We start from the raw sequence: 23,371 nt of genomic DNA, 5'->3' as shown, positions 1-23,371 counted from the left end.
CCGTGGTCTCTCGGCGAGAATCGCGTTCCCTGATTCTCACGAGATATTACGCCTGTGCCGCCGATACCACAGATGGTGAGCGCAGGCTCAAGATCGGCCCTCTATCTATTGATTATGCAACAAGGAAATAGAATAGAAATAGAATTAAATAGAAATGTAATTCCAACTAGGCTACCGCAAGTAATACAGTTTCTAATATAATTTGTGTAGACTTTGCACATTAAGCAGTGCATCTGCTTTCAGAAAAGCCAGTTGTGAATTAATGAACAGGACAAGAATGAAATATGGCTTGTTTTCATATGTAAGGGACATGTTAATATCTGCCATTTCATTGGTAATATTCAGGATTCTGAACTTAACGAATTGAGGAAAACCATCGAACTGCTAAAGAAGCAGAATGCTGCTGCCCAGGCTGCAATAAACGGAGTCATCAACACACCAGAACTCACCTGTAAAGGTAGGAAAATAATTATTTATCTGCTAGGTGCAAGTATATTCCTGAAAGAATTGTTTCCAAAACGTTTTTACAGCTGTTGTATTTATCCATGTTTGCCTATGGGATAAATGGTAACAGATCAAGTATGTATCAATGCATAATTTAATAAATACGGATTGTAACATCTCTTTTTAAAAATTCATCAGGTGCCCTGGGCAGCATCTTTCCAAACACGAGTTTTTAGGCCAGATCTTGAGCCGCTCTGAAAAATTATTTCAGGGGACGTGACTTACTTTGTCACTGTGGTGGGGTCGGGGTCTGATAGAGCCGGCTCCACGGAGAAAGGGGCCCAATCAGCACAGAACCCCACTCTCATGGATCCTGGGGAGAACCCTCCACAAGCATTTGGGGCTCCCCTACCTGCCCCTCCCCCTCTCCCCCAACGACAAGCAACAGCATTGGGGGCTCCTCCATGGGCATCAGTATTTGAGGATCCCCCACCGGACAAACATTTTTTTTCCCAATTAAGGAGCAATTTAGCATGGTCAATCTACCTACAATGCACATCTTTGGGTTGTGGGGGTGAGAGAGCATTATCCTGGGTGTCTGAATTACTAGTCCAGTGATAATACCACTAACCACCACCTCTCTTTACCAAGCTGAAATCTAATTCACTCCACAGGGAGTTAAGCCCTGAATCCAAACAGCATAATTGCACCTCTGGCTCCAAAAATCTTTCAACCCAAGATTCTTTAAAAACACTTCTGCAGCAATGCTGGGAAATGGGATCAGAACGGTTGGGTGGTTGTTTTTGACCGGCGCAGACTCGATGGGCCGAAGGGCCATTTCTGTGCTGTATAATTCAATAACTTCTATAACCCACGCCGACACGGGGTGAATGTGCAAACTCCACACGGACAGTGACCCAGGGCCAGGATCGAACCCGGGTCCTCGGCGCCGTGAGGTAGCAGTGCTAACCGTTCCGCCACCTTGCCACCCTCCCCCCTGACAAACATGACGTGAACCCCACCCAAAATGGGGCCCCCCAGAGGGTCCGCCCCAGCACTGCCCCATTGGTACAGGTTGGCACTGCCAGGTTGGTATGTCTCCCACCCCCACCCCCCAGGAGCTATACGCCCCCCTCAAGGGGATCCCCTCAATTGATTGACATTTTTAAATAGCTGTTGTGAACCTCATCGATGTGACGTCAGGATAGTAATTGCCGCATTAGGCTTTTATTATATTTCTGTGCAAGTGAACATTATAACAGAAGTGAAAAGACGAGGAACACCATTTAACCCTTTTTTTTGAAAGCAGAGCCAGCTTTTTCCATTCTCCATCTCGGGTCACTAAAATCAGGGGCGGGATTCTCCGATCCCCCGCCGGGTCGGAGAATCGCTGGGGGGGGGGGGGGGGGGGGGGCGGCGTGTATCCCGCCGGCCGCTGAATTCTCCGGCACCGAAAATTCGCCGGGGACGGGAATTGCGCCGCGCCAGTCGGCAGGCCCCCCCCTCCCTGGCGATTCTCCGGCCCGCGATGGGCCGAAGTCCCACTGCTGTCATGCCAGTCCCGCCGACGTGAATCAAACCACCTACCTTACCAGCGGGGCTGGGGGCACGGGTGGGCTCTGGGGTCCTGGGGGCGGCGCGGGGCGATCTGACCCAGGGGGTGCCCCCACGGTGGCCTGGCCCGCGATCGGGGCCCACCGATCGGCGGGCGGGCCTGTGCCGTGGGGGCACACTTTTCCTTCCGCCTCGGCCACAGCCTCCGCGATGGCCGATGCGGAAGTGACCCCCCCTGCGCATGCATGGGGATGACGTCAGCAGCCGCTGATGCTCCTGCGCATGCGCGGACCTCTGCCGGCCGGCGGAGTCCCTTCGGCCCCGACTGGCATGGCGCCAAAGGCCTTTCCCGCTGTCCGGCGGTGCGCCAGCCACTCCGGTGCAGACCTAGCCCCTCATCATAGATTATCATAGAATTTACAGTGCAGAAGGAGGCCATTCGGCCCACTGAGTCTGCACTGGCTCTTGGAAAGAGCACCCTACCCAAGGTCAACACCTCCACCCTATCCCCATAACCCAGTAACCCAACCCAACACTAAGGGCAATTTTGGACACTATGGGCAATTTATCATGGCCAATCCACCTAACCTGCACGTCTTTGGACTGTGGGAGGAAACCGGAGCACCCGGAGGAAACCCACGCACACACGGGGAGGATGTGCAGACTCCGCACAGCCAGTGACCCAAGCCGGATCGAACCTGGGACCCTGGAGCTGTGAAGCAATTGTACTATCCACAATGCTACCGTGCTGCCCATGGTGAGGGCTTGGCCCCTACAGGTGCGGAGAAATCTGCACCTTTGGGGCGGCCTGATGCCGGAGTGGTTCACGCCACTCCATCCCGCCGCGACCCCCCGCCCCGCCGGGTAGGGGAGAATCCCGGCCATGTGTCATTCCTAACATCACCCTGTAGATACCTGCTGACTCAGAACACAGCAAGAAATCCAATTTTCAGCCTGTGTGGTTCCGTACCATTTGCTGCATATTTACCCACTGAGTTATCAGAGAAATTCAGAGTCGCTAATGGACAACATTAATAACCTGCCAGCCCCACCTGAATGGGGCAGCCCATTGGCGCCTTCAGTAATTGCAAATTCTGCACTGCTTTGAAGTGGAAGGAAGTCCCTGCACTGCATTCATTGAGACTTCACAAACCTCTCCCCAGTTCGACACTATGTTCCTAGAACAAATGTTTAGTTGGCTACTTTTAGCAAGGACGGTGATGGAAGTGTGATGCCAGTGGGCACTGGTACCCACAGACTATTCCAAAGGGATTGCTGAACAGATACTGAAATCTAAAGATTAATGAGTAATTTCAACATAAGGTTGAATAAAAATGAGACATTCTCCCCGTGTCTGCGTGGGACTCACCCCCCACAACCCAGAGATGTACAGGATAGGTGGACTGGCCACGCTAAATTGCCCCTGAATTGGAATAATCTTTTTTTTTAAAAAGAAGAAAGTCTTAAAAAAATAGAGCTGGATTCTCCAGGATTCTCCGTAGCGCCGGTAGCGTACCCACACCCGGGTATTTCCCAACGGCGTGGGGCTGCCCGCAATGGGAACTCCCATTGGGCGGCTGTTGGGACAGAGAATCCCGCCCATAGTTTTTTTTGTTACAAACAGGTCATTGATTCTTCACGTTAAATCGGTTTTGCAGTTCTGGAGAAGGTATAAGAGGAGGTCAGTTAGACATACATTCAGTACTGTACCCAATCAGGATCTTGAAATGAAGACAGTGTAAATGAAAAGATTGCTTTTTGTCCATAGCATCAGAGGGCTAAGTTACACCAGACATTCGCTGAGGTCCCAGGTTCGATCCCAGCTCTGGGTCACTGTCCGTGTGGAATTTGCACATTCTCCCCGTGTTTGCGTGGGTTTCGCCCCCACAACCCAAAGATGTGCAGGGTAGGTGGATTGGCCACACTAAATTGTCCCTTAATTGGAAAAATGAATTGGGTACTCTAAATTTATTTGTTTAAAATTGAAATAAAAGGAAGTTGGGCGGGATTCTCTGACCCCCTGCCGGGTCGGAGAATCACCGGGGGCTGGCGTGAATCCCGCCCCTGCCTGTTGCCGAATTCTCCGGCACCGGATATTTGGCGGTGGTGGGAATCGCGCCGCGCCGGTCGGCGGCCCCCCCCCCCCCGGCGATTCTCCGGCCCGCGATGGGCCGAAGTCCTGCTGCTAGAATGCCTGTCCCGCCGGCGAGAATCAAACCACCTCTCTTACCGGAGGGTCAAGGCGGCGCGGGCGGGCTCTGGGGTCCAGGGGGGGGGTGCAGGGCGATCTGGCCCCGGGGGGTGCCCCCACGGTGGCCTGGCCCGCGATCGGGGCCCACCGATCCTTCTGCCTTTGCCATGGTCTCCACTATGGCGGAGGCGGAAGAGACCCCCTCCACTGCGCATGCGCGGGGATGCCGTGAGCGGCCGCTGACGCTCCCGCGCATGCGCCGCATGTCAAAGTCATTTCCGCGCCAGCTGGCGGGGCACCAAAGGCCTTTCCCGCCAGCTGGCGGGGCGGAAATCAGTCCGGCACGGGCCTAGCCCCTCAAGGTGAGGGCTCGGCCCCTCAAGATGCAGAGAATTCTGCACCTTTGGGGCGGCGCGATGCCAGACTGATTCGCGCCGTTTTTGGATCCGGTCGGCGGATATCGCGCCGATTACGGAGAATCCCACCCATTATACCAGACATTGAGTGCAGCCTTACAGAGAGGGATGTACGCCACCTACTTAGGTACATATAGCTCGGGCACATGTTGGTGAGAGCTGGTCCTTAGAACCTTAGGTGCCCTCACAATAAATATCTATTGGATTACCTGAATCTACCATGTCAGTCAGATGGGGATGTGGAATTGTTGTGTGGGTTGAAATGCACTAACGGAATGAGCTGCTATCACTGCGGTTTCTTCATATCAGGAAACGGCACATCCCAGTCCGCAGATCTCCGGATTCGCCGCCAGCATTCCTCAGACAGCGTGTCCAGCATTAACAGCGCCACCAGCCATTCTAGCGTGGGCAGCAGTGCAGAGGTCGATTCCAAGAAAAAGAAGAAGAAGAACTGGGTAAGTCTATGGCTTCGAACTTCTGAATGTGTTTTTGAATCAAGATTCAGTCCGCAGTGCCCTTCGTAAATTCACATATCGTCCAAGGTCAAGTTTGTCAATCGGTGGAAATCTGTTCTGCGTTTGTAATTCGGGGGAATTCTGTTTTGCCGTGTATGGTTTAAGGCCCAAACACAACTCATAATAAGGAGATCGTTATATTTGATAAGCGTTGTGACGTCCAGCTAAAATGTCAGATTCCGTCGGTTTCTGACACAACGGTGCGCGTATTTTTCATCCAGATGTTTTTGTAAGAGGGTTTGACTCAATATTGAAATCTCACTCCTTTGGTGAAAAAGGTTAGTGCTCAGAAGGTTTCCTGATGGCCGTTTTTCCAGTTTAGGGGAGGTGAATGAAGGCAAACTGGAATGCTTACTGAGAAAAGGCAAAATGGAAGAGGGCAAACATCTTTAATAATAATTATATGTGTGTGGTATTGCCATAATTGGGTGTGTTTCATGATATATTGATGATGATTTCAGATAACCCGCAGGGAGTAAAAAATGTCAAACTAAAATCTGGTGAAAACCAGGCACCACAAAGTAATTCAATGAATCCTGGATGCCTGGTTGGCTCGGAGGTTTGCTAGCGTTACTATTAGTCTTAGTGAATGAAGTTTAGGAAGGGATGTAGCTCAGTGGTAGAGCGCATGCTTCGCATGTGTGAGGTCCCGGGTTCAATCCCCGGCATCTCCACAGATTTAAGGGCAGCACGGTAGCATTGTGGATAGCACAATTGCTTCACAGCTCCAGAGTCCCAGGTTCGATTCCGGCTTGGGTCACTGTCTGTGCGGAGTCTGCACATCCTTCCCGTGTGTGCGTGGGTTTCCTCCGGGTGCTCCGGTTTCCTCCCACAGTCCAGAGATGTGCAAGTTAGGTGGATTGGCCATGGTAAATTGCCCTTAGTGTCCAAAATTGCCCTTCGTGTTGGGTTGGGTTGCTGGGTTCTGGGGATAGGGTGGAGGTGCTGACCTTGGGTAGGGTGCTCTTTCCAAGAGCCGGTGCAGACTCAATGGGCCGAATGGCCTCCTGCACTGTAAATTCTATGATATGAAAGTTGCAGTATCTCAGCAGCATGCGTTATTCCATTATTATAACAATTACCTTCGGAGCAGGTCTGTTTTCTTTATTGAACGTACATAGTTCAATACCTTTTTAGAAAAACTTTGAGTACCCAAACATTTTGTTTTTCCCAATTAAGCGGCAATTTAGCATGGCCAATCCACCTAGCCTGCACATCTTTGGGTTGAGACCCACGCAGACACGGGGGAGAATGTGCAAACAGTGACCTGTGGCCGGGATCGAACCTGGGTCCTGGTGCTAACCACTGCGCCACCGTGCCACCCTAAATAATTCAATATCAACCTGCATGCAGATGTCTGAAAGATTATCTCCGTAGTTGTACAACAATTTTGCCTCTTTTCTCCTATTGTGGGTCTCAGGCTTCTGCCCACTCGATAGGCCACATTGTTTCAGCATGATGCGGTGCTGCTCTTGTTTTGCAGTTATAGGACTTCTTGCCCCGTGGTCACAGATCATTCACTTCAACTATCTAAATGATAACTATCCCCATGATTTGAGGGTCAGTGGCCTGAGAAAGCTGTGGGCACATGTCCAGCCTTCTGGCCCCTAGGCGGATCTGTGATATTTCAGGTCCACCATAATCTTGAAGCATGAAACCGTCAGTTACGGAATTCATGTTAATTGGCCACTTTGAAACATTGAGCTTGAGTTGTCAATTTATAAAATCATACAGCAGGATATCATATAAAGTGTTTCACCGATCCAACAAGGAGCTGCTATATGGAGTGCTCAGCCATAGTTACTAACAGACAGGGTGTTCATATGTTTGCTGAGACTTTGTGCTCAGAGTTGAGAACTAACTATGTTGGTTGTTTAACTTGTATCCAAATCCTCAAATGGCTGATGTAAAACTGTAGTCATTGACATTTCTTGAAGATTACCATTTCGGATCATTAATAGTTCAGAAGAAGTTTAGCAACAAATAATATTAATCAAATGTTTCAATGCTCGTATTATAATTTTTTTTGTCTAATACCAAACATCATCTTGTTGCATGTTGTCCAGTTTAGACCCATTTTGTTTGTTGAACGATCGTTAATGCTTTCCTTAACAGCTAGAATAAATGCCGCTGAGCTTTTAGTTGCAAATAATGTTATTTGATGTATGTATTCTAATCTTTGCCTGGAAGTGTAGTTCTGACCAATTGAAGTTACGCATACAGTTCATCATTCCTGTATCTGTTTTGCGTCTCGGAAAATTGATTTAGAATTTAACGCTGTCGTTTCCACTTTGCTGCTAAGAAACTCTGAAAAAGGTCACGGATATTCACAGCTCTGTGGAAACCAGGTTTTCATTTGCCCAAATGCAAAATACTGCAAGTGCTGGAAATCTGAAATAGAAACAGAAAACGCTGGAAATACTCAGCAGATCGGGGAGCATCTGTCGGCGGGGGGGCGGGGCGGGGGGGAACCAGGTTAACCTTTCGGTGACCCTAATGTTCTCTCCACAGATGCTGTCCGACCTTCTGAGTATTTTGAGCGCTTTCTGTTGTTATTTCTTCATTTCGACCACCCTCACCATCGGCATTTTGTAGAATTTATTTATCAAGTACATTTTCGCTTCGTTCAAAATTGAAATTAGTTTGTTGTCTTCTCTTCTCTTTCCCTGTGCTTGCACACTTCCTGGCAGGTTTATGAGGTAAGTATAACCTTATACTTGCCGATCGCCTTAAATCTAGCACCCTTGGTACAGCACATGAATCAGGGACACAGTTAATCAGCGAGGGTCCTATCAACTTCCCTCTGCATTTACCTAATGTTGTGTTCCATTCTGAACTGCTGTGGGAATAATACATACTTCAGCATGTCTTAATTATCACATGATAATTTCCGATGAGTATTTCACACTTGGTACCACTCAGATGTTAAGTCATTCCTCAAGGGTGCCACAGTGTAGTAGACCCTTGTATTGCATGTGTTTTTTTAAAAATCTGATCTGTATCACAGTGTTATGGTGACAAATGGAAGCTATCTTCAATTCTGGGGGTGAGAGTATGTCAGGCTGTCCTTCCTTGGAGGCTGATGGTAGAGAAGAATTGGCAGAATAGGTCTCCTTGGTGAAAAAGCACGATCAGGTTAATGAGAGGCAATAAATCTCTGCCTTGGAGCATTGTACATCTGACAGATGTTTTGCAGGCCCTCCTGTTCTGAGTGGTTTGACAAGAGAAGGTCAAAGTACCATCAAATGAAGGACAGGAAGAGAAAGAAGCATCAGCTTATTAGTTCATAGAAATAATTCAGTGCAGTTTGATCACTTAATACATTACTAGAAATAATAGTTTCGGACATAATTTGTCAAATAATTTTTGTACCATTGTTACGATCCCAGTTGATAAAACTGGATAAAAGAATGGAACCCTGACTCAAAAGACTTTTACTTTTTTCTAATGAGACATGAAGGAACAGAGACACAGGACAGCTAATCGGTTTAACAACAATAAGACAATGTATTTAACATGAGAAAATTGAATTATGATACAATACTCCTTTACTCGCCCCTTAGCTTAACAATTACATACAACTTTTCGAGTTAACACGGATTGCATTTTTTTAAAAGAAGTATTTTTATTGAAGGATTCCATTAATAACAAACAAAAAAATTAAATATGATAAAAATGCACAACAGTAACATGAAAAAAAACTGGATATTTACAAAGTACTGTATTAGAGATATAAAAAGGAACAAAATTCAAAGTTCGCTGGCAATGTTTCCATAATACTCCTTTGTCACCGGTGTAGCGCAAACACTTTTTTTTTTGCAGGGGTGTGAATGGATGTAACCCCCCCCCCCACCTTCCACCCACCCCCCTGCCCCCAGCTACTGGTCACAAACAGGTCTTTGAAGATGGTGGTGAACGAGGGCAGCACAGTGGCACAGTGGTTAGCACTGCTGCTGCATGGCACCAAGGATCTGGGTTTGATCTTGGCCCTGGGGGTGTGGAGTTTGCACATTCTCCCGGTGCCTGCGTGAGTCTCACCCCCACAACCCAAGGATATGCAGGTTAGGTGGATTGGCCACGCTAAATTGCCCCTTAATTGGGGAAAAAGAAGGATTGGGTTCTCTAAATTTATAAAAAGAAAGAAGATGGTGGAGAACTGCTTCCACCTCAGGTGGAATCCTTCATCCGATGGCAAATTTTATTTTTTCGAGCCTCAGCAATTCCTCCAGGTCGGTCAGCCAGTCCTTGTCCGGTACATGGTTAAAGTCTCCCCCCATGATCAGCTTGTGGGAGTTAAAGTCAGGAATTTATGCCATGGTCTTTTTGGCAAACTTGGAGTCGTCCCAGTTTGGGATGCATACATTTAATGATACCACCGGGGCCCCTTCTACGATCCCACTAACCATTACGTAACACCCCTCTGGGTGTGTCACCATATTCGCTGCTGTGAAGGCTACCCTTTTTTTGAGCAGTATTGCTGCCTCCTCGCCCTTGTGTCGACGCACGACTGACGTGACCCCCCCTGCTTTTCCTTACCCTCATTTGGTCCTTCACTTTAAGGTGCGTCTCCTGGAGGAATATAACGTCGACACTCAGGCTTTTTAGATAGGTGCAGACTCTGGATCTTGTGACAGGCCTGGTGAGACACCTCACGTTCTAGGTGGCTATCCTGACACTGGGTTTCTGTTCCCCAACTTCCTATTGGGTCAGCCATGTTTGTCTCGTGGACATGCCTCGCTTTGCCCTTGTTCCTGAGCCATCCAAGATGGTTGGCACCACCTTCCTCCCTTCCCCCATCTCCACGTACGACTTGTGTGACCAGCATTCAATGCTTCCAACCCCACCCCCCTCATATTACCTCAACCCCTCTGTTCGTGCGATCTCCCATTTCCTCCTTTGCCCCCACCCCACTTGCTGACCTATCTCGCAGGAGATCTGTTGCCCCCCTCCTCACTTTAGTCCCGTTCACCAGCTTATTGCTTGTGTGGTGGTCCCTCCCTGGAATCAGAGCCCTATGGTCCCAACCTGTCTGCAAACCCCCCCCCCCCCCCGCCGCTCCGCCAACCCTAACCTTTTGCCCTTCCCTTTTAGCATCGCCCTGTCTGGGGCTAGCGGATGGGGCAACCCTGACCCCTGATGCCAATGGGGGAGCACCAGTCCCCTCGTTGGCCTGACCCTGCTGCGTGCAGGGCACGTTGCATGGCACTGCATGGTGTGTCCTTCCTACTTACACGACCGCGTGTTCCTCACCCAGTTCAGGACCCGCTCCTTCTCCTGGTACCTGTGCAGTTTCGCAATGATTGTCCGAGTCGGTTCCCCGAATTTTGTTTTTTGGCGGTGCAACCTTGGGCCCGGTCTACTTATGGGAGTTCGGTGAAGCCCCCCTCCACCACCAGTTTTCCAAGCATCTTCGAAATGAACTCCATTGGGCTCCTAACTCCAATGATCCGGAGATTTTGACGTCTGGACCTCTATTCTCTTGGTGGTCCACTTTTCCATTCATCATTTTTGGGGTTGCGGCCACCTCATTATCTTGGCCTCGAGCAAGGAGAACCGTTCATCCTGCTCGGTGGCCGCTTTCTCCAAGTACGGGGCCTCCAATTATCGCTCCACATAATCCATCGTTCCTCTTATGGAGGCCAGAATGGCCTCATTGCCCACCTCATCACTGACATGAGGTCCGCCTTTACCATCTCGCTCTACTTTTGGAGGTCATTTGATATGAACTCCATCACCTTCTCCATCGATGACCAGTTTGGTGTTGGCGACTCTCACACGTCCATCATGTTTATGTTCGCCTCACCACGTGGGTCCCACATGTCCGAGGTTGGCTTTTTCTTTCTCTGCTCTCACTTGTCTTGCGGATTGCCTGATGCTTTTCCAGCATCCCAAATCTGATGGATTATTGATGGTCTGGGTTTTTGCTAGTTTGGTGCACATTCCTTGGCGAGAGCCATCTTCTGTGCGACCGTTCAGCTTATGGCTGCCCCCGGACGTTACAAATTACACCTTACTCTACAAATGCCTCATTGACACAAAGTCATTTTTAAGCACACAAAATGACTGTGGGGAAATGTACTCTTTTCCCTGAACCCCAAGTGAATGTTTGTGGATGTATCCTCAGAATTCCCCCCCCCCGCCAGATATTGTCACACGAGTGTTTCCAAACTCCACTCCCAAAAACACGTTAAAATCTTCTCTCACAATTATGCTTTCCCTTAGCAGTTTGCACTCTGAAATCCAGCCCAGGGGCTGGATTCTCCGTTTTTGGGACTATGTCCCCACGCCGTCGTAAAAACTGTGGCCTTTCGCCCCAAAACATCTGGCGTGAAAAGGTCCCATATTCATAGCCCTTTTGGGGGCTAGCAGGGACCCGTTGGGAAGGTCGCAGCTTTAGCTGCAGATATGGGCCCCCGCACTTCCGGGTCAGAGGCCACGTATGCGCACGGTGGTGGCCTCCAGCGGCCGCGCCGTGCTCCATGCTGGACTCAGACCACGGAGCTGGACCTCCCAAATAGTGCCCCTGACTGGCCGCACGTCCGATCCGAACCACCCGCCCAAAAATAGCCCGGTCCCGTATGAGGCCCCCCCGTCCTCCGATTGGCCGTCCCCGACCTTGGCAGCCGCGGATTGAGTCCGCGGCCGCCATGCGAGTATCCCGAATGGCAGGACCACATTAGATCCATGCCGTCGGGACTTCGGCCGGTCGGGGGCGGAGAATAGCGGGGCGGGTCTCCAGCAATGATTGCAGGTAGGGAATACGCGAAGGGGCGTACTCTTTGAGTACACTGTTTTTCGGGGGCCGAAGAATCGGGGAACCGGTCCCGATTCCATGCGCAGAAATGGATTCTCCACCCCGGCGCGGACGCGATTTCGGCGTCGGGGTGCGGAGAATCCAGCTCCTGATTTACCAAATTGTTCTTTTAACCGAGGCTTCCAGTGCACTTTTAACAGCATATCCAGTCCAGGATTTCACACCAACCCCTGAGGATTTCTTTGTCTTGACTGATGTGCAAACTGTTCCTAGTTGCTTTTTCTCTTGATTTCCAGACTGTAATAAAATGGCATCAGACATTTCATCTAACTCTGAAATCTGCTGTCCCACTTTAAATCTAGTTACTACAATTGTCTTTTTAATTCTTAACACTTTGTTTATATTCGACCTTAAATTCTTCTGAACAATACTTTAGTCGCTGTTCGCTTAACTACTGGGGCGAAATTCTCCGGTATCGGCGCGATGTCCGCTGACTGGCACCCAAAATGGCGCAAATCAGTCGGGCATCGCGCCGCCCCAAAGGTGCGGAATGCTCCGCATCTTTGGGGGCCGCGCCCCAACCTTGAGAGGCTAATTTCCGCCCCGCCAGCTGGCGGGAAAGGCCTTTGGTGGCCCGCCAGCTGGCACGGAAATGACATCTCCGGGCGGCGCATGCGCGGGAGCGTCAGCGGCCGCTCACGGCACTCCCGCGCATGCGCAGTGGAGGGAGTCTCTTCCGCCTCCGCCATGGTGGAGACCGTGGCGGAAGGGAAAGAGTGCCCCCATGGCACAGGCCCGCCCGCGGATCGGTGGGCCCCGATCGCGGGCCAGGCCACCGTGGGGGCACCCCCCGGGGCCAGATCGCCCGCGCCCCCCCCCAGGACCCAAGAGCCCGCCCGCGCCGCCTTGTCCCACTGGTAAGGTAGGTGGTTTAATCTACGCCGGCGGGACAGGCATTTTAGTGGCGGGACTTCGGCCCATCCGGGCCGGAGAATCGCAGTGGGGGGGGCCCGCCAACCGGCGCGCCGCGATTCCCGCCCCCGCCGAATATCCGGTGGTGGAGAATTCGGCAACCGGCGGGGGCGGGATTCACGCCAGCCCCCGGCGATTCTCTGACCCGGGTGGGGGTCGGAGAATCTCGCCCCAGGTGTCTGAAACATTCTTTCTGAACCAATTCCCTTGTTATCTGGATTGTATCTTGTTCCTTAAGAAGCTTCCATCTTTGCAACTCCCTTGTCCTGTCCAGCATCTCTTGGCAGAGTTGAGAGCTGTTCACTCACCAGTGTCCTGTCTCAAACTGCCCACAAATTCAGCTAAAACTAAAACTTAAAAGCTTCACTACCTCACAAGGTCACAGTTGCTAAGAAACACCCACATGCTCTGCCTTTTGTTTATTCTTCATGCCGTAGCCCTCTCTAAGCACAATAGGAATACAGTTGGAACTTAACCAACCCCAAAGCATATAAACATCAATGTCCAGCATGAATCTAACTATAGGTTTTACACTTCCAGGCACAGAAACATTCAGTTAAATCCAATTAAAGCTATACGTTATTTCTAATATTCACAAATACAGATATAAATCCCTTAAAGCTACCTTTAATTTCCTGTTACTATTACTTTGCACACTTAATAGATTTCATTCACAATTATTTGTCAAAACATTTGTTCCTCCAATAAAGATAACAAATTCAGTGAAATGCTGATTTATTTGGGGGGAGGCACGCGGTCAACTTTATCCCGAGGTACTTGGTTGACAATGAAGACTGAGTGGAGGGATAGGGTAGACAGATAGGGTGGCTGTTTCTTGTGAGGTCAAGGAGAACATACATGTTAGCATGTGGGAATGAGGTTCCTGCATGCGAAGGCCCCAGGAACGTGGCAGTAAGCAGAGGCCCCGATATTCAGACCGGGACTGCCAAGGACCGGCCAAAATGGAAAATGTATTTTCTGGAAGATTAATGTTGCTAATGGATGGATTGCTGCAGCTGTTGGATGCACTTCACTCTTTGTAGACACGTCAGTAGCTCAACAAAGAACAAAGTCAGTGTTCTTTTTCATTGAAGTCACCTGTGTTTGGGTGAGGGTGACATAATTCACTGAACCCTGAACTGTATGAACTCCCGTCTCGACTGAACACGCATACTTGAGCTTTCTCTAAGTGGATGTTTATGAGTCTGTGGGAAGAAAAATAAACCTGTTGTGGGAAGAATCCATTTCTACCTTGCAAAATGCACCTTATTGCTGCCTGGTGGGGGACAACACCACTCTTGATGCATCCTTAGATATTCTAATTAATGGTCTCAAATTTAATTCTTACTTTTAGGGACAAATCTTTGAACTGTCCAAAGATGCAGACATTGTTATTGTTGTGATTCATTCAAATGTTATCCTTTTCAATTAGTCTTGTTTTTTGGATTGGTTTTTTGGTCGTGTTGTGCTTCTCATTATGACCTGTTTGTTAGGGTTGCCTGTCAGATATTCTAATCCAGCGGGAACTTTAGGAGGATATTTGTTCAACTTGGCAAAAATGTAGGAATGTGCTTTGCCCATGTTTACATCAGGTTGATCAGAAAGACAGTAATATCAGTGAAAAGTATTCCTAAAGGAGACTACAATGTTGAAATGTGGTCTACTTTACAAATCCAACTGCCGATTGTGGCCAATGTGATATTCAAAGGTAATTTTTTTATCTCCTAGGTTGCAGATGAACCGGTGAATTTCTAAAGGAAAATCCTCATTTGTGACATTCTGATTTAAAACGTTTCTGTTTTGAGTAATATTCAACATGCGGTTCGACTAAAGGCATCATCACTTTTTTTCTGTCACGTGCTGAATCTGCTTTTAATGTGCCGTTGAATCTCCTCATGGCTCGTGGCTACTCAGTGGGAATGGCTAGCTGCAATTTCCACAGGGTGTTACCCACCCCCTGCCATAACGCCAGCGAGAGATTAGTGGTAACCCAGAGACTGGCCGTTGACATGGTTTATCCATGATTTTCGCTGAAGTTACAGCAGGCGGTTGGCATCAACTCTTTCTTTCCCTGTCCTTCTTGTAACAGGCTGACAGAGGCTTCAGTGCCACCTCAGGTGAAAGAAGAGAAGTGGCATCATTATAGGGCAGCACGGTAGCATGGTGGTTAGCACAATTGCTTCACAGCTCCAGGGTCCCAGGTTCGATTCCGGCTTGGGTCACTGTCTGTGCGGAGTCTGCACGTTCTCCCCGTGTCTGCGTGGGTTTCCTCCGGGTGCTCCGGTTTCCTCGCACAGTCCAAAGATGTGCAGGTTAGGTGGATTGGCCATGCTAAATTGCCCTTAGTGTCTAAAATTGCCCTTAGTGTTGGGTGGGGTTACTGGGTTATGGGGATAGGGTGGAGGTGTAGCCTTGGGTAGGGTGCTCTTTCCAAGAGCAGGTGCAGACCCGATGGGCCGAATGGCCTCCTTCTGCACTGTAGATTCTATGATTACCCAGTTGTTTCAATGAACTATCGGTAACCGCATTACAGTGTAACTTGCTCACAAGTATTAGTACATTATCGGAAGTGTGTGAAATCAATTTAAAGGTATACACAAATACTCATTTTACATCTTGTGTGAATATTTGTGTTGTTTAGTTAAGAAGTTCCTTCAAGCAAGCATTTGGCAAAAAGAAGTCTCCTAAATCTGCCTCATCTCATTCGGATATTGAAGAAATGAATACCCCGGATTCTTCCTTACCTTCTTCCCCCAAGTTTACTCACAATGGATCTACTCCCTCAACCCCAATGATGAGAACATCTCACTCCAACTCGCTGTACGTAGGCCTTTATTTATTATTGAAAGCCAAAAAACAATATTTGCTTTTCATTGGTCAGTTCTGTTTATTCCTGGGCAGAATGTGGTCATGTTTAATTGTAATGTGTGTAACTGGCCCCTAGTGTATCAGCTGTGTGGCTAACCCATAAGATGGAGACCAGTCAAGCAACAAGCTAACATGGTTGTGCGGCGATGGTGGTGCTGTGGTAATGTAACTGGATTGGTAATCCTGAGGCCCAGGCTAAACCTTTGGGGACACGGGTTCAAACCTTGCCCCGGCAGCTGGTGGAATTTAAATTCAATTATTAAATCAGGAATTGAAAGCTCGTCTCAGTAATAGTGACCATGAAACTATCATTGATTGCTGTGAAAATTCACTAATGTCTTTGAGGGAAATCTGCCATCCTTACCTGATCTGGCCTACACGTGACTCCAAATCCAAAGCAATGTGCTTGACTCTTAACATCTCTCTTAAATCCCCCAGCAAGCCATTCTGTTCAAGGGCAATTAGTGGTGGACGCAAATGCTTAGCATTGCTCCTCCATGTTGGACACCACTTTGAAGAACCATTGGTTGAGGGTAGAAAGGGGACAGGATGTAATTTGGGTCAGGGACTTTAATGTCCATCACCAAGACTGGCCCGGTAGCACCACTACTGACCAAGCTGACCAAGTACTGAAGGACGAATTTGCCAAACTGGGCATATGGTAGGTGGTGACAGAAGGTTCAACAGGAGGGGGAAATCTACATGGCTTCATTCTCACTACTCCAGCTGCTGCAGGTGCACCCGTCCAAGATAATATGGGTTGGAGTAGCCACCGCAAAACAGCAGAAACAGCGTGCTGTAGATAGAATTAATTGTTCCCACAACTAATGGAGCAAGTAAATGCTCTGCGGTCCTGCCACAATCTGTCATGAATGGTGATGGACCATATTACAACTAACAGGAGGAGGCGACTCCACAAATATGTCAATCCTCAATGATGGGGGTTCCCAGCACCTCAGTGAAAAGACAAGGCGGAAGGAGTTGCAACCATCTTCAACCAGAAGTACTGTGTGGGTGATTCATCTTGGTCTCTTTGTGAGGTTCCTAGCCTCATAGATGTCAGTCTTCAGCCAATTTGATACACTCCATTTGGTCAATAAATGACTGAAAGCATTTAGGGTACTGTTTGAATGACTTCCAGAGATTCAGCATTGTTAACTCATTTTCTGTGGTCTACTCATCTACAATGCACTGTGCTATTATATGGCCTGGCACATGGGAATATTGTGGGGTTGGTTCCACTATCTAAAGCACTGATCATACAATGGCATCAGAGCGATGAAGACAGAAAGCTTGGCCTTTCTATGGTCACAGAGGGTAGAGGGAATTCTCTTTTGCTCCACATTTCTAATGGCGACATTACGCTTACCCTCTAAATGTCCATTTATGGAGCATTTGTTTTTCTTACGAAATGTGTATGAAGGAAAGGAAAGCGTTTTCCTTCTGGGAATTTAGAAGGTGTGAGAATGCTTCGATATCTCGCACTGCTAGGTTGTCAGGGTAATACGTGTCATGTCACTGTATTGTTCGATATGTTCGAACTGCATCATGGTGTAAATTCTCTGATTAAGGAATGCTGGCTCATCAGCTCGTACTGATTTCATGATGAAATGTTACGTGGGACTCGAATCATGGGGCTGGTGTGTGCGATCCACCTGTGGGCAGGAACGTAGGCGGGTGGACCAGTAAAATAGGCCGTGTGCCCTATTTTTATTGCTCCATGTCTGAAAGCAATCATTGGGTTCATTGCTTCTGACGATCAATTTTAAGTAGGAAGCTCATTGTCATTTTATAAGTCGGTAAACATTGAGTGTAAACAATTTAGCAAAACATAGAATTGTGGTTTCCTAGAGTGGGTCACTGTTTTCAATTCTTCTTGATTGAAAGGATTAATATACACTCGGCACTTTTGCCCCCTTTTCTCAGTATCTCTGATTGCATCGATGGCGAAGCTGAGACCATTATACAGCTACGGGGTGAGCTAAGAGAGAAAGAGATGAAGTTGACAGATATTCGACTTGAGGCACTGAGCTCTGCCCACCAACTAGACCAGCTGCGCGAAGCCATGAACAGAATGCAGGTGAGCTGGCTTGCCTTACGCTGACAGGTGTGATTAGGGAGACAGATCAGGTGCTTTTCATGCATCGGTGCAGACTTGATGGACCAAAGGGCCTCTGCTGCTGTACTATTCTGTGATTCTGTGAATCGATTTGTTTCTAAAATGTGGTTTTATTTACAGTAACTCGGCCCCGGGTGTACGTTTTAAAAAGCTACTGCTCTCTTATCTATTACTGAGTGCCTTTAATATTCTGAATCAATCTAGTTGGGTCTCCTATAACTTCATCCAGGGCCTCGAGATCAAAACATCCTTCATCAAAATCTTTACATTGGCGTAATAGTGCGGGCAGTTGAGGATGTGGGCTTTTGTCTGCGACGCTGTCTGTTCATCTCAATGCTCTCTGAGTGACTCAATGCCAAGGATTGCACAGGGTAAATAGGAAAATTTGGAAAGCAAGATTTCGTATTGGTAAAAACTTGGATTCAGCTAAGAGCTGAGAAGAGTACAGCGGAGCCCACTAAAAGTTGGGTGTTTTAATGGTGACCTATTCTTCCGCAATGATTTATTGTATACTTTTTGGATACATTGCCCATTTCATCCAATCACGTTCGAAATTGAACCAGTCGAGATCGGGTCCTATCCAAAGGATGATTCAGTCTGGTTGGTCTCACAACAAAGCTGGGAACATGAGGCCCTATTTTACAAAGTGATGTACTCACTTGTGAAGATGTGCTGATTCTGTGGGGATCACATGTGGTTGTTCCACCCCCAGCCGGGGAGCACCTCCTTCAGGAGTGCGCCCACCTGGGGAAAACGCCGATGATGGTGCTGGGCCACAGCTGTATTTGGTGGCCTGGTATCAATGAGTCAATCAAGGACTTGGTGCAGCAGTGTGTCCCATGTCAGACTCAGCAGTCATCACTCCTGTCAACCAGCATCTATCCACCCTTGGGAATGGCCAGGTCGTCCCTGGACCAGGGTCCTTGTAGACTACGCAGGACCTTTTCTGGGCCGAATGTTTTAAATCCTGGTTGATGCCCACTCGGTTGAGGAGATGGGCTGTTTCGTAAGTTATTAAGGTGGCTGGCAAGGCACTTAAAAAGCATGTGGACCACTTAAGGAGCTGGAGGTTGGCGGCCCCTAATCCAGTGAGGGTGGATCCTAATGTTGTCGGCAGGGTGCCTGTGGCTGTCCCTGTACAAGAGCAGCCAGGGGTTCAGGAGGCGGCCTTGCCTGTGGTTCTGGTGAACTTGCTGATCCAGTAGCCGGTGCTGAGACTGGGACACTGCTACCTGCTTCGGAAGTTCTGATTGTTCCAGGGGCTGAAACACTGGCTGTGGTGTTGAGGAGATCCGTTGGGATTAGGAGATCCCCGGACCGATTGACTCTTTAATGGACTGACCCTCTTATTGTTATCCCTCGTGTACCATATTGTAAATAGTTATCATGTTGTTAAGTCAGGGACTTAAAGGGATGGGATGTGGTAGTGCGGCCCCTTTAAGGGAATGGGCTCGCGGGTCCATGTGACGATTATCTGAGCCAATCGTGCTGGAGACGTGGGCCCCGGCCAATAGCGCGCCAGCGTGGGTTCAGGAAGCGGAGGGGCTGGACAGAGTGACCCCTGGAACTGGGGAGTACATAGATATAAAGAAGATAGGAGCAGGAGGAGGCCTTTTGGCCCTTCAAGCCTGCTCCACCATTCATCACGATCATGGCTGATCATCCAACTCAATAGCCTAATCCTGCTTTCTCCCCATAGTCTTTGATCCCATTCAGCCCAAGTGCTATATCCAGTCGCCTCTTGAATATATTCAATATTTTAACATCAACTACTTCCTGTGGTAATGAATTCCACAGGCTCACCGCTCTTTGGGTGAAGAAATGTCTCCTCATCTCTGTCCGAAATGGTTTACCCTGAATCCTCAGACTGTAACCCCTGGTTCTGGACACACCCATCATTGGTAATATCTTCCCTGCATCTACCCTGTCTAGTCCTGTTAGAATGTTATAAGTCTCTATGAGATCCCCCCTCATTCTTCTGAACTCCAGCGAGAACAATCCCAACCTCGTCAATCTCTCCTCATATGACAGTCCCGCCATCCCTGGAATCGCGTCTGGTGAACATCTGACAAAGTTACTCCATAACAATATTGTGCTTGCCTTTTATCTTCCTTAATAAACCCCTTTTGGTTTACACGGTACGCTTCCAGCATGTTTATCTCGAGCTACTGGAGCACCATTCAGCGTTACTCTGGAGACCAGGCTAGAATGTTTCTCTTGTGCCGCAGTGCCTTGAACTAAACTAAGTGCTTTGTGAAACTCCACATTTTCAACCATAAAGCCCTTACTCACAGCCAATTCAACAGGAAAACAGCCTGTAAATTGTAGCTCAGAGGTGACCATTCGGCCCAACTTGTTTTGCTGCAAACTGCAATTAATTGCTGCTCTTATGGTGTTCAGTTTATTCTTTTAGAAAGAAGCTGGAATGTTGCTGTTGAACGAGATTCCCTTACTGTTGAGTCTGCCTTGAGCCGCTCAGGGAGACAGTAGCAATGCCTTGTAGACCGGCCAAATTTTCTTGCCTATTCATGCAGAGAGCTAGTTCCCATGTGGAATGAAGCCTTTATTATCATCAGCAGGTTACCAGAGAGCTGCGTGTGTGAAATAGATTAGCCAGAGGACATTTGGAAAGCCCATTAGGCTGTGTTTGGCCAGATGTGGCTACAGCTGTTTTTTTGGTGGGCAGAGTGGGGTAAATTTTGAGATTGGTTCCCCAGCCATGAGCCCTCGCCACAGGAAAGCAAAACAATAGGGTTGCTTGTTGTCGCAAATATCTGCACCACTATTGTTTAAATAAGCTAGCAAACAAACAAACAAAGTGATTATCAGTCAGTCAAACAAAATCTAGGGCTAATGTTATCATAACCCATTCAACAGCGTTTTTCAAATGAGCAATTTGATTCTTAATAGTATTCACTTCTACATATCATGTAGAAATGGCATTGCTCAAGAAAGCAGTAGCATTCCTTTATCAATATAAAAATTTATGACTAGATAATTGCTGAGACTGGGGGATTGAAGGATTCAGAGGTTATGGAGGGGGGCAGGCAGGAAAATGGAGTTGGGGCCACAATCCGATCAGCCATGATCCTAATGAAGGGCAGAGGGGCCGAATGTCCTAGCCTCCTATTTCTCACGTTCTTATGGAAAAGGGGTGAAATGAGGGAGGGTTTCATTCTAGTGTTATCTGTAAATCCATTAGTGCGACTCCCTCATTCGAGCAACTTCAGAATGCTACTTCAGGGGCGAGGTTCTCCATTCCCCGACGACAATTTCATAATCGACGATCGGGCGGAGAATCCCTTTTACTACCAAATCGGGGCGGTGCCTGTTTTCGAATGCTCCGCCCCCTCCAAAGCAGCATCATCGAGGAGCACGCCACACGCCGTTGGGACGGCCTCAGGACATTACCTGAACGCCCTCCCCCCGATGGGCCGGGTTCACGACGGCATGGTTCACTTGTGCCCTCAGTTTTCATGAACCTGGCGGCTGCAGACTGTGTCCAGCGCCGCCCCAGTCGTGGTGGGGGCGGGGGGGGGGGGGGTTCTGTGCCACTGGCCGGGGCGGTTTCGGTGAGGGCTGGTGGAGGGTGGTCTGCGGGTGGCAGGGGGGCACTAACTGGCAGGTCGGGTCTGCGCGCAGCCACTGCCATCTTGTACGGCGCGACCGCTGCAGGTCATCGCTGTGCGCATTCATGGCCACGGACGCAGCCATTCTCTGGCCATTTATTTTGTTACGGCCTTGTGTTTTACGTGGCACGGCTCTAGCCCCTCACCGGTCGGCGCATTGGTGCTGGGGCCTCACCAATTCTTTCATCCTAGAACTAGACACTTCCTCCGGACATAGCCTCAAAATCAGAGAAACCAGCCCCAGGTTTTAATAAAAAAATGTATTTCCTTGACTCCAAGATTTTGCCAATACTTACAAACTTCAGCAACTTTGCTGCTCATGTTACTCATTCGTGGCTTCCTATTACCGAAACCAATTTGATTTCTTTTGAAACGATCATGTGGGAACATAATTCACATGAGGAATATTCATTGATGCACTGAACCTTTGTTTTATGGAATCACTCCAGATCTTCCTGTGTAACATTTAAAATTACATGGCAATTCTAACCAAATACTATCTTTCCCCAAGTACAAAGCTCGTAATGATTTGGGGTGCGTGCTCATCTGTGTTGTTCACATTCCACTTTTTCAGAAGAAACCTTTACATACTCGCACAAGGGAGTAGTAAATAGTCAAGACAAGATAAAAGTGTTGAACAGTGACATTGTCAGCTGTGGTTCAATGGGTAGAATACTCACCGTGGAGTTGACATGGGTCAAGGTTCAAGCCCTAATCAGGAGCTTGAGCGTAATCAAGGCTGCCACTCCAGTGAGGCTTTGAACAGGCCCTGAACTTTCGCAGCTGCTGTCTTTGGATGAGATATTAAACCGAAGCCCCCATCTCCCTGATTGGATGGATGGATGTAAAATATCCCGTGACACTATTTCGAAGAAGAGCAGGGGAATTATGTGAAGTCTCTTGGCCAATGTTCATTAGTGCTGTTTGTGGGATCTTTCTGTGCACATATTGGCTGCTCTGTTTCCTAAATTACAACAGCGACTACACTTTTTAAAAAACTACATTGGCAGTAAATTGCTTAGACGTCAATTTGAGTGTGAAAAGCACCATATAAATGCAAGTCTTTTTAAGGCTATATAAATGCATGTCTTTTAATAATAATCTTTATTAGCGTCACAAGTAGGCTTGCATTAACACTGCAATGAAGCTACTGTGAAAATCCCCTAGTCGCCACATTCCGGCGCCTGTTCGTGTACACCGAGGGAGAATTCATAGATATGTCATAGAATTTACAGTGCAGAAGGAGGCCATTCGGCCCATCGAGTCTGCACCGGCTCTTGGAAAGAGCACCCTACCCAAGCCCACATCTACACCCTATCCCCATAACCCAGTAACGCCACCCAACACTAAGGGCAATTTTGGACACTAAGGGCAATTTAGCATGGCCAATCCACCTAACCAGCACATCTTTGGACTGTGGGAGGAAACCGGAGTACCCGGAGGAAACCCACGCAGACACGGGGAGAACGTGGAGACTCCGCTCAGACAGTGACCCAAGTCGGGAATCGAATCTGGGACCCTGGAGCTGTGAAGCAATTGTGCTAACCACTGTGCTACTGTGCTGCCCTTTATGCTATATAAATACAAGTCTTTTTTTTCTTTTTAATCTGTCTTGTAAAATGCTTTGAGTGTGCACTACTGCGATTGTGAAACAAGTGTTTGTTTAACATTCGGGGCGGGATTCTCCACCCCCACGCCGAAGTGGCCGCGCCGTCGTGAACGCCGTCGAGGTTCACGACGGCGCGGAACGGCTCCGGTCCCGACCGATTCAGGCCCTGACAATGGGCCAGTATCGGGGCCGCGTCATCTACCCGCGCCAGGCCTTGTCGCTCGCGTAAAAGCGGCGCCGCATAGATGACGCGGCCAGCGCCGCATAACGGACGTCATCCGCGCATGCGTCATTGCCGTC

The 23,371-nt window shown here is 48.5% G+C and overlaps 1 protein-coding gene and 1 non-coding gene across 13 annotated transcripts in view; both read left to right on the top strand.

The window, feature by feature from the left end:
• The window catches only part of nav2a (neuron navigator 2a), a 1,224,858-nt gene that overhangs the window by 1,171,195 nt on the left and 30,292 nt on the right, over positions 1 to 23,371 (top strand). For all 12 annotated transcript variants that reach the window (XM_072466710.1, XM_072466713.1, XM_072466705.1 and 9 more), the window contains 4 exons: positions 346 to 457; positions 4,915 to 5,060; positions 15,488 to 15,666; positions 17,641 to 17,794. In XM_072466710.1, the coding sequence (XP_072322811.1) occupies positions 346 to 457; positions 4,915 to 5,060; positions 15,488 to 15,666; positions 17,641 to 17,794 (591 nt within the window). The remainder of the gene's footprint in view (positions 1 to 345; positions 458 to 4,914; positions 5,061 to 15,487; positions 15,667 to 17,640; positions 17,795 to 23,371) is intronic.
• trnaa-cgc (transfer RNA alanine (anticodon CGC)) lies at positions 5,723 to 5,794 on the top strand. The gene has a single exon. It is a non-coding gene; the product is annotated as a tRNA-Ala (tRNA).

Source organism: Scyliorhinus torazame, chromosome 10 (genome assembly GCF_047496885.1).
Source record: "Scyliorhinus torazame isolate Kashiwa2021f chromosome 10, sScyTor2.1, whole genome shotgun sequence".
NCBI lineage: Eukaryota > Metazoa > Chordata > Chondrichthyes > Carcharhiniformes > Scyliorhinidae > Scyliorhinus > Scyliorhinus torazame.
The sequence above is the reverse complement of the archived record's forward strand: the minus strand, read 5'-3'. Positions and strand labels throughout refer to the sequence as shown.